Source organism: Tamandua tetradactyla, chromosome 4 (genome assembly GCF_023851605.1).
Source record: "Tamandua tetradactyla isolate mTamTet1 chromosome 4, mTamTet1.pri, whole genome shotgun sequence".
Classification (NCBI taxonomy): domain Eukaryota; kingdom Metazoa; phylum Chordata; class Mammalia; order Pilosa; family Myrmecophagidae; genus Tamandua; species Tamandua tetradactyla.
Window position 1 is genome coordinate 61,630,941 of NC_135330.1, and position 14,950 is coordinate 61,645,890.

At 47.9% G+C, this 14,950-nt stretch overlaps 1 protein-coding gene across 14 annotated transcripts in view; it reads right to left on the minus strand.

Annotated features, from left to right (window-relative positions):
- PLEKHA6 (pleckstrin homology domain containing A6) overlaps positions 1-14,950 on the minus strand; it is a 151,412-nt gene that overhangs the window by 12,464 nt on the left and 123,998 nt on the right. For all 14 annotated transcript variants that reach the window (XM_077157510.1, XM_077157496.1, XM_077157502.1 and 11 more), the window contains 10 exons: positions 14,422-14,475; positions 8,854-8,922; positions 7,472-7,552; positions 7,031-7,180; positions 6,088-6,183; positions 4,009-4,120; positions 3,282-3,421; positions 2,215-2,364; positions 824-953; positions 528-634 (listed from right to left, as the gene is read on the minus strand). In XM_077157510.1, the coding sequence (XP_077013625.1) occupies positions 528-634; positions 824-953; positions 2,215-2,364; positions 3,282-3,421; positions 4,009-4,120; positions 6,088-6,183; positions 7,031-7,180; positions 7,472-7,552; positions 8,854-8,922; positions 14,422-14,475 (1,089 nt within the window). The remainder of the gene's footprint in view (positions 1-527; positions 635-823; positions 954-2,214; positions 2,365-3,281; positions 3,422-4,008; positions 4,121-6,087; positions 6,184-7,030; positions 7,181-7,471; positions 7,553-8,853; positions 8,923-14,421; positions 14,476-14,950) is intronic.

Sequence of the window (14,950 nt, forward strand, 5' to 3'; positions counted from 1 at the left end):
ATAAACTGAAGAAATCTGGACATAGCTTTTCAGGGAAGGCCATAAGAAGAAACCGAAGTCATCAGAAACTAGAAAAGATGAACAAAGGAGAGGGCACTGCCAAGTGACCAGAAGTAGAGATGCAGGCTAAAGATCCCCAAGGACAGTGGCAAGTTAGCACCAGACTACCACAGACTCCCGGGAGAAAGCGTGGTCTTGATGACATCTTGATTTTGGACTTCCAGCCTCCCAATCAGTGAAATAATAAAGGTTTGTTTAAATCAACCCACTGTGTGAAATTTGTCATGGCAGCCTGGAAAGCTAAGACACCTTTATAACGCATGCCTTCCTTGGCCCTCCACATGCCTCCCTGAAGGAGCATCCCCCTCCACTGCCACTGTGGGCCCTTCTTCCTCTTGTTCTACTTTCTTTCCCTGGCCCTGGTTTCCTTGAACAGAAGCGACAGATGGGGAAACACCCCTGGGCCCCTGGGCTCCCCACCTAGCTCCAGCCCACGGGAGCTCTCAGAGGCTGCGGTCAGTACACACCCGGGAGGAGAGTCCGTTGGTGAGCACTCTGGCACTCCTCCTCACCACGGGTGATGGTGTCACCTCTTCGTCGGTGGGTGACTTTGTCCGAGGGGGCACAATGCCAACTGCAGGGGGACAGAGCAGAAAGTTGCCTCGAGAAAGCAGGAAGGCTGGCACAGAGGAGCTTCTCAGAGAGAGGTACGTCCTGTCAGCAGTGGAGGTCAGATGTCCAGGGTGGGTAATATTCTTTTGGGGTGTGGACGGTACCCAGGGCTCCTCTCCCAACCCTTTGGGGAGTATGGGACAGGAAGTACCTTTGTTGAGAGTTGCCTGCTTCTCCGCCTCTGCCTCTTGCCTGGTGGGTACAAGGCTGATGTCTCTGGGGGTGTCCATGGGCAATGTCTGGTGGGGGTCTCTTTTGCTTTGCTCATAGCTTACCTTGGGCTGGGAAGAAAAGAGGAGAAGATGGTTGATGTTAGAGTGGCAGCCAGGCATTTGGCCCCTGGTGTTGATTCTCTGTTTTGCAATTTTTAGAGCTCAAGACCTTGAAGACCTTGAAGGGCAAAGGGAACATCTGTGTGCCATCTGGGAAGTGGGCATAGATGCCGTGGAGCAGCCAACCCATGCCAGCTTAAGGCCGGCCAGTGCCGAGGGCCTCTAGGAGGCCCTTGGTCAAGGCCCATCAGAGAGGCCCCTCAAGCTGACTAGTTCTGATGGCAAGCATAGGGCCAGTTGAGGAATGGCCAGGGAAGGGGACCCAAGGTTGAGGGTCTCTGAAAATTCTGTTAGGGTCCCCTCTAAGACTTGAGCAAACAGTACCCAGTGGGTCCTGGTACCAGTATTCTTGGGGGGGGTGTGGAGGAGGGGAAAGGGTGTTGAGTTTGTGGAGTCACAGAATCATGAACTAAAAGGAGACTCGGACATCATCTGAGCCATTCTCTGACACGGCATAGTCAAAGAATCTAAACCTCAGTGAGGAGAATACAATACAAAGAAGACCAGGCTAGATAGGTCAGAAATCTCAGTTCCACCCCAACTAGAGGGCAGAGGTAAGTCCCAACCTTTCTTCATCTGTAAAACAGACATATTACCTGCTCTGCCCACCTCATGGGGCAAACTCTCAAGGATGATACAAACTATCAGTAATTGAGCCTAGATGAGAATCTGGGTCTCCCAATCTTAGGCACAGGACTTGTTCAACTCACCACACAACCTCCTCCATGCCTAATTGCATATCTCTCCTGGATCTCAGATAGGGATGCAGGCAAGAGAAGGACTCAGAATGGGGGGAAAGGGGCCTGCCTCCTGTATCCAGGAGCTCATGAGACCCAAGGAGGACGTGGAGCAAGGCAGAGACAGACAGTGAACATGGTAGGACTAGAGTCTGAGGGGGCCTGGATGGGTCATTCCAACTCCAGGGGCTGGTCATGCTGGTGGTAATCAGGGGACATAGCACTGCTACCCACAACCATGAGCCTGGGGGTCAGGAAGTGCAGAAATTCATTTCAAAAAGGGAAAGAAGGGCCTGCGTAACAGGCCCTCCCCTTATCCTAGAGTTCAGTAGAGCAGAGGGCCTGGTAGAAATTAAGTTGCATGAAAGTTAATATTGGGATGGGGAAAACAACTCCTCTACTCCACTGCCCTGGCCTGGGCCTCTGCCCTGTTTCCCTGCCCCCACCCTCCAGGACCCGAGGATGTTGGGTACCTGCCCCCTGGCTGTCTCGCCGCTGCGGTGCCAGGAAGGGGAGTTGGGGTATGGCCAGAAGCGGCTCTCACTAGGGAGTGGAGGGACAGTTGGAGGAGACTCCAGGGGTACGTAGGCTTTGGGGAGGGGAGGCCGAGGTGGGCCGGGTTCCTGAGGCAGAGAGAAGCCAGAGCATTAGGAGGAACGAGAGCAGCAGCTGTGAGAGCAGGAGAAAAGAGTGTTAGCAGGAGGCAGACAATAACAGCTGGAAGCCTGGGCCGGCCCCTGGCACCTCCCAACTCCCACCCCCGGCCTAGGTGGAGACCCCAAGTTAACGCTCTGCTGGTCTTTGAGGCCCTCCATCCCACTGCTCCCCACTGCCCTCAAATACAGATTTCTCCAAAGTGCTCTCTTCATTGTCTCACCACCACATGGGCACAACCCCACACCTACCCCTTTTGTGTCCACAACCTCTCCTGCCTGTAATACCATTCTCTTGTTCCTATCAAATTCTTCATGGCTGAGTTTCAGTTCATTCTTTCTTTCCTAGCCAGTGATCTCCTCCCTAAAGGCCTCTTTGGAAATCAGGGCATTTACCCTCTGAACTGTGTGGCTCAATACTGAGATATACACCATAGTAGCCTTGCTTCTCCATTGGATTCTGGACTCTTCAAATGAAGGGCCTCGTGGGGGACTGCGTATCTCTCTGAGAGGGCCTCATCCCTCTCTTTGCCCAAAGTAGATGCCCAATAAACATGTGCTGATTGGCTGTTCCCCTTCCAGGCATGCAACCCTTTCAACCCCCCGGAACAACACTGGATCTAAATTCCTATGAGATGTTTGGTATATTTGCTAGACATCCTGGTCTACAGGGAGAAACTTCCCTGAGAGGGAACTAAAGAAGACAGATGTAGATGACAGCTAGAGGGAAAATCTGGGTGTCAGAATGACTACTATAGACAGAAAGCCAAAGCACTAGGACCAGATACCTCTGGGGAAGAGAGGGACAATGAATTTAGGTAGTTTCAGACAAATGAGGATCTGGTCCCTGTTACCCACCTACCTTCTACTCCATTTCCTCAGCTTACCTCATTGGAGCCGGGCTTCGTGGGCGAACCCTGAGAGCCAGACACAAGTGAAAAGGGGCTCAGGGGACTGGTGAGGCTGGCGGAGCTGAGAGGACTGGCTGGGCTATTGGAGCTATAGGTGGCCGAGGGGCCAGGTCCTCCTAGGGAGAAAGAGAAGGGAGAGATAAGAGGTGGGGAGGGGGTGTATGGCCTGGTATGTGGTTGGGTCCTGCAGGTGGATGAGGCAGGAGAAGACCAGACCCAGTGATGGAAGAGGGAGGATTTAGTGTCAGGGGCCGGGGTCCCAGGCTGGCTGTTGAGAGGTGGGCTAGGCAGGGCAAGATGGCGGATGGAAATGACACTGCTACCTTCTAGACATTAAGGAAAGCCAGTTTGACATTCTGGGACTTAAGGAAGACACCAAGACAGTGGCCACAGATGACCAGTGGGCCCATGTACTTGGGGGCTGGGAAGGCCCAGCTGCTCTTTGACCTTTTCCAGGAGGAAGGTAGAGAATCAGGGTCAATGGTGACTCTGAGAGCTAATCTTGCAGGGAATGAAGGAACCCCATCTGCCATCCTGGGGCCCAGGGGAAGATTTTGTATCCCCGAGAAGGACCTGGTTGGCCCTGAGCATAATATGAGGGCCTGGAGAGTGGTGAACTGGCATGTGTGGAAAGGAGGCCAGAGACCTAAGTATTTTCTGGGGAGGTCAGAAAGCCCAAGAGGCTGGCAGAGGAGGCACTCACCTCGGTGCTTAGCCGTGTCTGTACCCCGAGATGGGTTATTCTTCCTCAGCCCCTCCATCACATCCTGGATCCTCCAAATCTCTTTCTGGATTTGCCTGTTGAGCACCTCATTCTGAAACAACCCCACAGAGAGTCAAAGCAAGCAGGTGCCCCTGCGTGTCCCTGCCTGCCCTTTCAGTCCAGAGCTCGGGCTTCTCTGGGCCCACATCCCTCTGGGACAGCAGGAGGCTGAAACCCTTCCTGCCAGCCCAGTCAACTCCTTCCAGGGTAGCCTCCACTCCTGTACCTTCTACAAACCCAGTCCCACAATTGTCAGAGGAGAGGGCTCTATTATTAAAAAGTCCTTGGAAATAAAAATGTGGCCTCAGGACCAAGAGAGGGTGAGGAATTGCCCCTCTGAGCTCCCCAGGGAAGACGCAGTGGACTTTGAGTGAAGAAGGCCCCTCTAAGTGGACACTTTATGGTGGTGGTCTGTATTCCTGCAGGTGAGAGCTTCCAGTTCAGTTTTACTTCACATCCAAGCAGCGCTTTCATAGTACCACATGCAACCTATGCCTAAATACTCATGAACTATATTCCACCGCAATTTCTACCACTGGAAATGTAATAGCTTCCATTTACTTAGCATCCTCCCATGCCGGCACAGTGCTAGGTGATTTACAAATGAGAACACATTTAGACTGCACAACTCAATGAGGCAAGAGCAGTTTAGCATTTACCCCCACCTCAGAGACTAAAAGGAGGCGTGTGCCCAAGACCTGTGTTCAGTAAGTACAATCACCATTCGAATCTGAGTCTATATGATTCAAAAGCTGGTGTTCTCAACTACAGCTCTATCCTACCTCCTAAAATGTTCATATTTACTTTACCAGAGGCTTGCCCACCAGGGAAAGGGGCACTAAGGATCTCTGAACCAGGAGGCCTTCTCTTCACTGAACCTAGCCAGCTGTAGACTTGGGGTGTGAGGGAAACAGGAGGAGATGGGTAATACCAGAGGAGATGGGTAGTACCAGGGTGTTAACTGTGTCAGAGAGCCAGGGCTTGCAAAACTAGCTAGAGAAGAAGCAGGGCCTGTGTGCTGGTTTGAGACTGTTGCAGACCCCATAAAAGCCATGTTCTTTTTTCTAATCCAGTCTTGCTGGAGCAGACCTATTGTTTAGGGTGGGATCTCTCGGTTAGGTTGTTTCCATGGAGATGTGACCCATACCATTGTGTGGGGGACCTTGTGATTAGGTGGTTTCCATGGACTTGTGACTCCACCATTCAAGGCGGGTCTTAATCTGCTTACTAGAGCCCTTTAAGAAGGAAACATTTTGGAAAAAGCTCAGAGCCAACACAGGTAGAGATGTTTGGAGATGATGAGAGAAGACACCCCTGGGGAAGCTGCCTGAAACCAGAAGTCAAAGGACCAGCAGATGCCAGCCATGTGTCTTCCCAGATTGGCCTTTCTTGAAGTAAGGTATCTTTCTCTGGATACATGAGTCTGGACATTTTTATCATCTTAGGATAGTAAACTTGTATTAATAAATTCCCTTTATAAAAGCCAACCCATTTCTGGTATATTGCATTTCCAGCAGCATTAACAAACTAAAACAGCCTGGGTAGAGAAAAGACAGAGGGATGAAAAGAAAAAGAGCCCCCAAGATCAACATATCCATTCTTCTGCATCTGAGTAAACCATTTCTAAACCATTCCAGAACAGAAAGCCTCTTCCCTATCTTAAAATTCCTGAGAAGATCACTCTTACAGACTCTTCTGGTATGTGTATACATATTTTGCTTTTAAAATCTTTTAATTATAAAACCATCTTATGACTAAACTACATCTCCCACGCTACAGCTTTAGTCCCTTCCCCATGACTTGATGGAACTAAAGAAGAGTATTGCATGATCTACATTCTGAAACTATCAAGTGGTACTCAACTTTCGTTTTTATTGCAGGACTATTTTATTTGTCTTAAGTCTCCAAAGTCTCTGGAGCAAGAAAGGAAGCCACTTGAGTATCTTTTGCCTAAAGGAAAACACAAGGAAAGGGCACAGACTACATACCAACCCCCACCTGCTCAGGGGCCCTGTTCACCTGGATGTCCAAATTGAGCTGTTCCCAGAGGTCATCGTGCAAGGCAGAGACCTCTGACTCGAGATTCTCATACTCTACGGTGCTGTTAGACAGGGCCTGCAAGAAGTAGGGTAGGTTTGAGAAAGTGCCATCACCCAAGCATTCCTACTTGTCCCAGGAAGGTATCTGGGACCAGGGCACGTGAGGTCTGGAAGGTCTGGGAAGGAAGGCACAGAGGGATAGCAGGAGGGGGCATGTTCTGATGTCAGCCAAACACCAGACTTAGCAGAAGTGCAAAGGTTTTTCCCACCACTTTTGGTGGGTAGTTGCAAACCAATATAGAGAGAAAACAGAATCATCTCTGGGTATGTGGAGAGGCTGGAAGGAGGTTAACAGTACTCCCATACCCAGACTGCTCTTCCCAGATTGGGGGACAAGGTGGAGAGCAAAAAGAAAAGAGCCTGAAGGAGGATGTTTGTTCTCTGGAGGTTAGAGAACTTCCTCCTTTCTGGGCCCTGTTTCTTGGTGATTTTGTTATTACTGTTTCCTAGAACTATTAGCCACACAATCACTGTTGGAGGTCTTGTCTCAACTGGGAAATGTCCAGGGCAGCGGCATTTTTAGCAGTTCCCTGATTCTCCAGGGTAGAGGTCAGAGAAGTTGGCAACAAAGATGTTAGAGTAGCTAAGGAAATAGGTAGCTCTTGACTTTGTGCTGTCCCAGCGTATATATAGTTTGTGGGTGACAATATGGTGTCCTCTGTGGAGATGTTATGAAATGAGTAGGTTGGCCTCACTCCTATTTGCAAGGTGGTGTGAGGCCTTTGTTCATGCCCATCTTGGACAGAAGCACCCTGTCCTTGCCCTCAGAGGAGAATCTGGATTGGACAGCTCAATCAAGGAGAGGGTGGTCCCGTCTGGGTGCTGACCAATGGTAGAAGCACAGACCCCACTCTCCAGCTTACCGTGGTTGCCTGAGATAGCTCCACCCGGATGTTGATGAGCTGGTTCTGCAGGGATTCCTTCTTGTGCAACAGTTTCTCTGGGTAGGTGGGCTGGTTCCCAAACATCTCCAGTTCCTGGTGGGTCCCCATCAAGGCACTTTCCAGGCTTTCCTGAGGAAAGGCAGGAGGATAATGACCATGAACAGCCCTGATATCTCTTCTCTCTGGGGTTTTTAACAGTAGAGGATTGAGCTCTTAAAGGTTTAACCAAGCAGCCTGGTGGAAGTTGTCCTCACATTAGCTAAGGTCCCCAGGAGAGCTTCAGCAGTTCTGATTCAGAATAGGACAGAAGCAGAAAGAAGGTCAAAGTCCTCAGCTTGGTCAAGATGGAGATGGCAACCCAGGACCTGCTATGAGCCAGTCTGCCCATTTGCCCCAACTCAAGGCAACCCTTAGACTCACCTTCTCAGCTCGGAGCTGCTGCACCAGCCGGTCCTGCTCCCTCACCACCTTGTTCTGTTCACACAATTTGCCCAGCAGCTTCTGGGGTCCCAAGAGAGTGGGGTGGGGGGAGGAAGAGAGAAGCAGATGAAGTACACGGACTGATGGGGATCTGGGAATGGGATTGGCAAGGCTTGGCCTCTGGATACCACCTCCTTTTCCCTGCTGTGGAACCCTGGGCCTTCACTTTGACCTTGGAGGCTCCCAGGAACAGAAGGATGGGTCTTCCTTCATCTTGGGAAGGGAGACTCCCCAAGTTCCCACTGGGAAGGAAAATGTGTTTATTCTCTGAGGGAAGTGAGTTGGATTGAAGGAGAGAGAGATGAAGTAGCAAGTGGTAAGCTTCTGTACCCCCTTCCTCTTGGGTGTTCCAACACACAGAAAGTTGAGAAGAGATAATGTGGCCTTGTCAGGTACATTGGTATGGACTAGAGGGGAACAAGAGGTATGTGAACAAGCCAAGAAGTCTGAGGAAAAGCAGTGAACAATGTAAACTAGGCCCTGAGTCACACAGGACCTTGTTCTCCCTTCCACCCTTGATGGCCTCAGGATGGCAGAACCCAATGTCCCTCTGAAGTATGGTCTTTGTCTGGATAGAACCTCTCCCAGGTCTGCAGGGAAGATCCACTACTGAAGGCAGTGTTGGTGGTGATGGGGAAGAAGCAGGAGCAACCAGATTTCTCTTTTTAGAAAACCTACCGCATTCTTGCAACCTCAACTTTATTCATGCCATTTCTCCAATTGCTTTTTGCGCCTCTCTACTGAGCCATATCTTGCCTTCTATGTCTTTTAACTTCAAGGTCCAACTCATATGCTACCCGTTTTGTCCCTGACCCAGCAGCCCACAGGGTCTGCACCCCTGCACTCCTGAAGAACTTATTGATGTTTCAATTATTCTATAAAATCACATGCTGCCACTTACTGCTACTGGTATATCCACCATCATGAAGCTCCCTGAGGGCAGGGGCTGGGCCATGTTCTTCCTAGTTATCTGTGGGGACTAATGCCACTCTGGGCACAAAGTAGACTGTCTGATTTATCTCTGAACAAAGTCTGCATTCCTGCTATAAGAAGCCCCTTAAAAGGGCTAGAGCTCAATGGAGGAGACACATAAGACAGCACTGGGGTTAAGGGAGAGGGTGATAAGAATGAGAAAAAAGAGGGATGAGGAGCGAGGCAAGCAGAAGTTTGTCTTTGTGGTGAGAGAGGATATAAATCAAATGTAAGAAGAGCCACCAAAAAGAGAGAGATGGGCAGAGAAAAAGCTTCCATGGGGGAGAGCACAATGAGGATGATAGCAGGAGGCTGGAGTGGACAGAGGGAGCAGGGAGAGCTGCTCTTACATCTGTATCTTGCTCGTTTAACTTGTAGGTGTGGAGGCTGTCCCGGAACACTTCAGGATACGGAGGGACCTGCAGGAACATGAGGTTAGTTACGGCTGCAGGGGCTAGATGAGAGGGTGCAGGGGTAGGAAAGCTGACATCATAACCTTTGCTCCCCTTCTGAGAGAGGTCATGATCCATCATATCTGGTGGCCTCTGTTTCAGGGACCTGAGCTGAAATGATACTCTGTCCCTGGCTGGGAAGACTGGGATAGCTTGGCTAGACTCAATGCCACTTGTCCTAGGCAAATTCTGGGGATATGAGAAATGCTCCTCAGCCCATGGTCTGTATTTCTCTCCCCTAAGCTCTAGGATCTACTGCTGAGAGGAATTCCAGAGCCATAGCTCTTGGGTGGCTTGTTGGTAACAACATAAGAACAACAGTTGACCCATTCGTTGTTTCTGAGGAAAGGACATGGGAGCAAGTTAGGAATGAACATTGGAAATATCTGAAAACTACTGCCCAAGTACATACAATACCAGTTAGGGCTTGACTCAGTTAGGAGTGGGAAGAATTCAGAAGCATCTTAGTCCAGCAAATGCTGCCTGGCCTTAATGACCCATCTAATAGCCATAGCACTTTCTATACAATTTTGTCATTGCGTGGTTTGCACTCTTAATCCCCAACTATGTCTGAAAAGAAGACAGCAAATACAAAATAGAAATCCTGAACATTAAAGAGCAGATTACAGTCCCTGGCATGGCATGAGATGTTGGTGCTGGCTATTTTGATGGTTTGAGAAATGGGCCTTGGGTTTACTCATGAAAGTGAAAAATGGAGGAGACAGGGCAACGGAGGAAGGGCAACGAACTGAGTTTGTGTCCAGGGGAGATGAGGTCTGGCAGATGAGCGGGTTGGATGGACCAAGCCCCATCCCAAATGGGTTGACCTGACCATGCACAAGCAGCTGAAATGGCATTGACAATGACCATGCTGCCAGGCAGAGGTCTTACTTGCATGAAGAGTTGGGCCCTGGGGGAAGAGTTTTCCACCATGCGGTTCACCATACTGATGAGAGTCTCGCTCTCACTCATCTGCAGCAGAGGAAGGAATGGATGATTCAAACTCAACCCACATATATCTCCCCACACCCACTTGTGCTTATTTTACAGGAAACAGGGAAGGGCAGCTCCTCTTGGAGCCTCTAGCACTCACTGTTTGGCCTTACCCATTGTTCACCCCTGGTAATCTCTGTATCAGGATCAGTACAGAATGGAGCTGGGAGGCTACTGTGCTCTTGCTCATTACACTAAAGAGTCCCCAGACCCATGACATTTTTCCAGGGTGTCTGAATGTCATGGTCTCATCCACATTAGCCCAGGTTATCAGCTCCTTGTCCCAGTTCTCACTCTACACACTGCTTTGGTCAATGGCCATGCATACAGTTTGAATGGATGATCTCCCAAAATATGAACTAAATGAAAAATTAAAAAAGAAAACCTGGGACCTACTCTTTGGATGGATCTTCACAAATGGTTCCTTTCCCCAGATTCTGCCCACCCCTTGGCACTAAAGTAGAGAGAATGACTATACATAGTTTCCAGAGCTGGGCTGGTAGCATCCATGAAGATTTTGGATGACACTAGGGAGCAAATAAGGAGGCCAAAACAAGCAAGCCATGTTAAAGGGACATCAGGTATTGGAATACTGCTCTCCTAACATGTAACCTCTGTATTTCCTAAGGCTCTTTAGGAACACAGGGTGTGGACGACTATTTGCTGAAAGGAAGGAAGGAAGGAAAGGGGGGAAGAGCAGGAGGAAACAAAAGAGAGGGATGGTAGTAAGGAAGGAGGGAGAAAGAGAAGGCAGGTAGGCCAACCAAATCAAACAGAATTGTCATTTTTCTCTACTGGTTCCAGAGTGAGAGCATCAAAAAAGCAAATAAATGATGGATGTCCTTGGCTTTGTCCCTTTAACTCAACTGTCTGACAGGAGAAGGCAGCAGAACACAGAAGGGAGTAGTGTAGGAAAAGTTTTTTTGGAAGGGACGTGAGTGATGGAAAGGAAGACAGAGTCATATTGGGGAAGACCATTTGAGGCAGTAGATTAGGGAGATCCTACTTTTTTTTTTTTTTTTTTTTTACCATTATCTACATGACTTTTTTCTGGACCCATGCCGTCCTTTCTTTCTCTTATCCCTTTTAGGAAGCAGCCCAAACATAGTCTTGCTTCTATGGGCTGCAGTCAGTGCAAAGGGCATTGATCCATCCCCATCTATGGGGTCTGAAGCGTTTTAAAAGGCCCTCCTAGGATCTACTCTCTCTACTTCTTTAATCCAGTTGGAAATGTTTTATATAGTATAAACTGCAATTTAAAAGGCTTCCAAAAGAACAGTTGTCCTTCTAGAAGAGTTAAAAGTCAGGACATTGGCCCTATTCTCCATAAGGTTCTGAACTCATGCCTTATTTTCTTGAAGTTTGTGTGTATGTACATGTGAGATTGTGTTCAGTGTGTTAGGGGTGTGCACTGTGGTGTGTGTGTGATTGTATATGGTACGTGTGTACATGTGCTTATGTTTATGTCTGCTGCCAGGGTCTCATGCCTATGCCTCTTTTGTGGTGTGTGGGGGTTGTGAGTGTGTTTATGTGATGTGTGTGGAGGGGTGTATGTGTGTGTAACAGAGAATGGAACAAGGCAGATCTACCAGCACATCAAACTTTGAAATGGGGAGGCCAACCTCCTCATGGGCACCTACTGATCTAATTTCTTCCTTAATCAGTGAATCTAAAGCACTACAGGAAGGAAGTTCTCACTCTGGCCTGCAGGAATCTCTCTGCCCATGTGGGCCTTGCCTCCAGGAGGATTCCTTTGTGCCACATTCTATTTCTTCCAAATGTTAAGAGAAAACATATAAGAAAGCACCTAACCCAGCTCCTTATACATAGTAATTGATTCTAAATTAATATTTTTAATTGAATGCTGGAAGAAAAAGAAGAATAAAATAATAAGAGCATCAGTCACCACCCTTCTGCCAAGGCCCGACAAAGGTGCTCTCATAAACATTCTCACTTGGTTCTCAATAATTTTGGAAGGGAGAAAGGACAGGTTCTATAATGCCTATTTTAGGATTGAGGAAACAAAGGCCCAGAGAGACTAAAGGACTCCAAGGCTTAAAAAACAAACAAACAAACAAACAAAAAAACCTTGTAATTGGCAGAGTCAGAACTAAAGTACAGTGCTCTGACTCTGTGTTCTGGACTCTTCTCACACCAACCTGCCTTTTAGGAATATTGTCCTGTATCTTGGAGATGGCCCTCTGAAGTTGTTTCTGAAGCCCCAGACTAATGGTTCAGGCCCCTGCCCCACTGTCTGCTTTGAATGGCATTGAGGGTAGAGTAGAGAGCCAAGCACACAGGCCACAGGGTGGAAAGCCTGCCCAGGAACCTGGGGAAGGAGGGCACTGAGCCCTGCCCTTCCCAGTCCAGTGAATTCCAGGCTTGGCATCCTGGGCCCCCACATGGCCTGGAATGCTTACGGTATGTGGACATAACGTGCTGCTTCTGGAAATAGAATGCAAAGTCCTCGAGGGCCGAGCCACCCTTGATAAAATATGGCTCTCTAGTATTCCCCAATGCTCAGGAACTCCCACATAGATGATCTCCTTTAGACACTGAGATCCTGTGAGAGGATGGTCCATGTGGCTTTCCACTAAAGGAGCCAATGATCACAGCTATAGCCTCCGATTTCATGTTATGGTTTCCCATGACTCAGACATGAAATTATCCTGTTGAGGTTCAACCAGCCTCTTCACATATTAGATGTGTCCTCAGTTGTAAAGTGCATCAAAGGTTCGGGCCCTCAAATTAAAGTTTCAATGGCTGAGAGATTTCAAACAGAGTCGAGGGGTTATCCTGGAGATTATTCTCACGCATTATATAGCTATCCCTTTTTAGTTTATAGTGTATTGGAGTGGCTGGAAGGAAGTATCTGAAACTATTGAGCTGTGTTCCTGTAGTGTTGATTCTTGGAGACAAATGTATAAAGATATAACTTATACAATGTGACTGTGTAATTGTGAGAACCTTGTGTCTGATGCTCCTTTTATCCAGGGTATGGACAGATGAGTTAAAAAAAATATATGGACAAAAACTAAATAAATAATAGGGCAGATAAGGGGTAAAATAAATAGGGTAGATTGAAATACTAGTGGTCAATGAGAGAGAGGAGTAAGGGGTACAGATGAGATTTTTCTTTTTTGTTTTTATTTCTTTTTCTGGAGTGATGCCAAATGTTCTAAAACATGATCATGGTGATGAATACACAATTATGTGAAGGTATGAGCCACTGATTGTACACCATGTATGGTGTATATGTGTGAAGGTTTGTCAATAAAAATACTAAAAAAAAAAAAAAAAAAAAAAAAAAAGACAAAAAGAAAAGCTTGGGCCCTGGAGTCAGAATCCAGGCTCTGTCACTGACTGGCTGTGTGCTCCTGGTGAGTTGTTCTGCCTCCCTGTGCTTTCCTCAGCTGTAAAATGACAAGGGGTAATGATGTCCCTAATTTGTAAGATCATTATAAACACTAAATGAGTGAGAATCTGTGAAGTGCCTAGCATGGTATGGGGCACAGAGGAAGTACTCAATAATTATCATAGCTGATGCTATCTAGCATTATCATTATTATTTTAGCTGATGCTATCTAGCATTATCATTATTATTTTAGCTGATGCTATTATTATGGTTATTATTTTTACCACCAGAGGCTGCCTCCATAGGCCAACGTGTGTTTTCCCAAGTCTGTGGTTTGTAGCACACACCTGAATGGAGGAGTCTGTGCTCATTCTATTGTTCAGCACATTGACCCCCAGCCTGTCTGAAGCTCCTGGAATGTAGGGAAGCCAAGGGTTAGACTCTTGAGTCATGCACCCAGGCAGCCAACTGCTTCCATCTGACGTGGTCTATGCAAGGACTATTATGTGTTAGCAATTTAACTTGGGAATACTCCCTGCCTCTTCAGGCTGCTCATCTGTAAACTTGAGCTGATATAACACTCCCCTTTCTATCACACTGAATTCTCAGGAAAACATGAGCTGTATATGCAAAAGAGCTGGATTAACATTATTTAAAAAATCTTCTTCTAGAGGTCTGTAGACCTCAGTTTACAAATGATGGAGTTTAACCACCTGTAGAATATGAGAGGATAATCTCCCACATTCAGATGAAACCAAATCCCTAGAATTTTAGGCCCAAACATGGAGCTCCCTCCCATCTCTGCTATTCCCTCCTCTCTCCAGCAAAAATGCAAATTCCCACCTGTCTCTTGGGAGCAGTCCCATCTGGGTTGAAGGCTAGAGAAATATGAGGTGACATTAATTATTCATGTGGTCATTTATTATTCTCCTTTTCCCAGCTGCTGTAAAGGGCTTTGAAGAGAAGGGGCATGAAGGAGCAAACCAAAATATAAGCCACTTTGTTGTGTCCTGGTTGTGCCAACAAAGGTTGTAAAACGGATGGAAGGTGAGGAGCTGGGTAGGAAGGGGAGACATGAGGGAGGGCAGTGGATGGCGGGGGGCACCAGCTCTGCCTACCTGCTGATCCAAATACTCTAGGTTTCTTTGCAATTGAAGGTCTAATAGTTCATCCTACCCGGAGCCCGAGGCCAAGAGGCCAAACAGCAACACAAACAAACAGGAACAGGACAAAAGAAAACAATACAAAAAAAAAGAAGCAAAGCAGTTAGGAGTTAGCTGCACAAGGACAAAGAGAGGTCTCTTCGTCCTTGAGGCGTTCTGGGGAAGGGAGAGGGTGAGGATGTGGGTAGGCAAAGTACATCTCCACTGATGCTCCCAACGAGAGGAGGTATACATGCTGGACCCTAACTCCCTCTCTCCAAGGTCCATCTTGCCCTCCCCTGGGAGAGGCAAGCACGGCTGAAGCAATCAAGCCAGCACTTCTTAGCAAATGCTCTTGAGTTTTCTGGAGAAAAAATCACTTGTTTCTGGATTGTGTCAAGGCTCTAGAGTTTGGACACTGGCAGAGACGAATGAGAGAGAGAGGGGGGAAGGAGCACAGCCGTCCATGCCTGTCAAGGCCTCCCCCACCCTGGCCTCCTGGCAT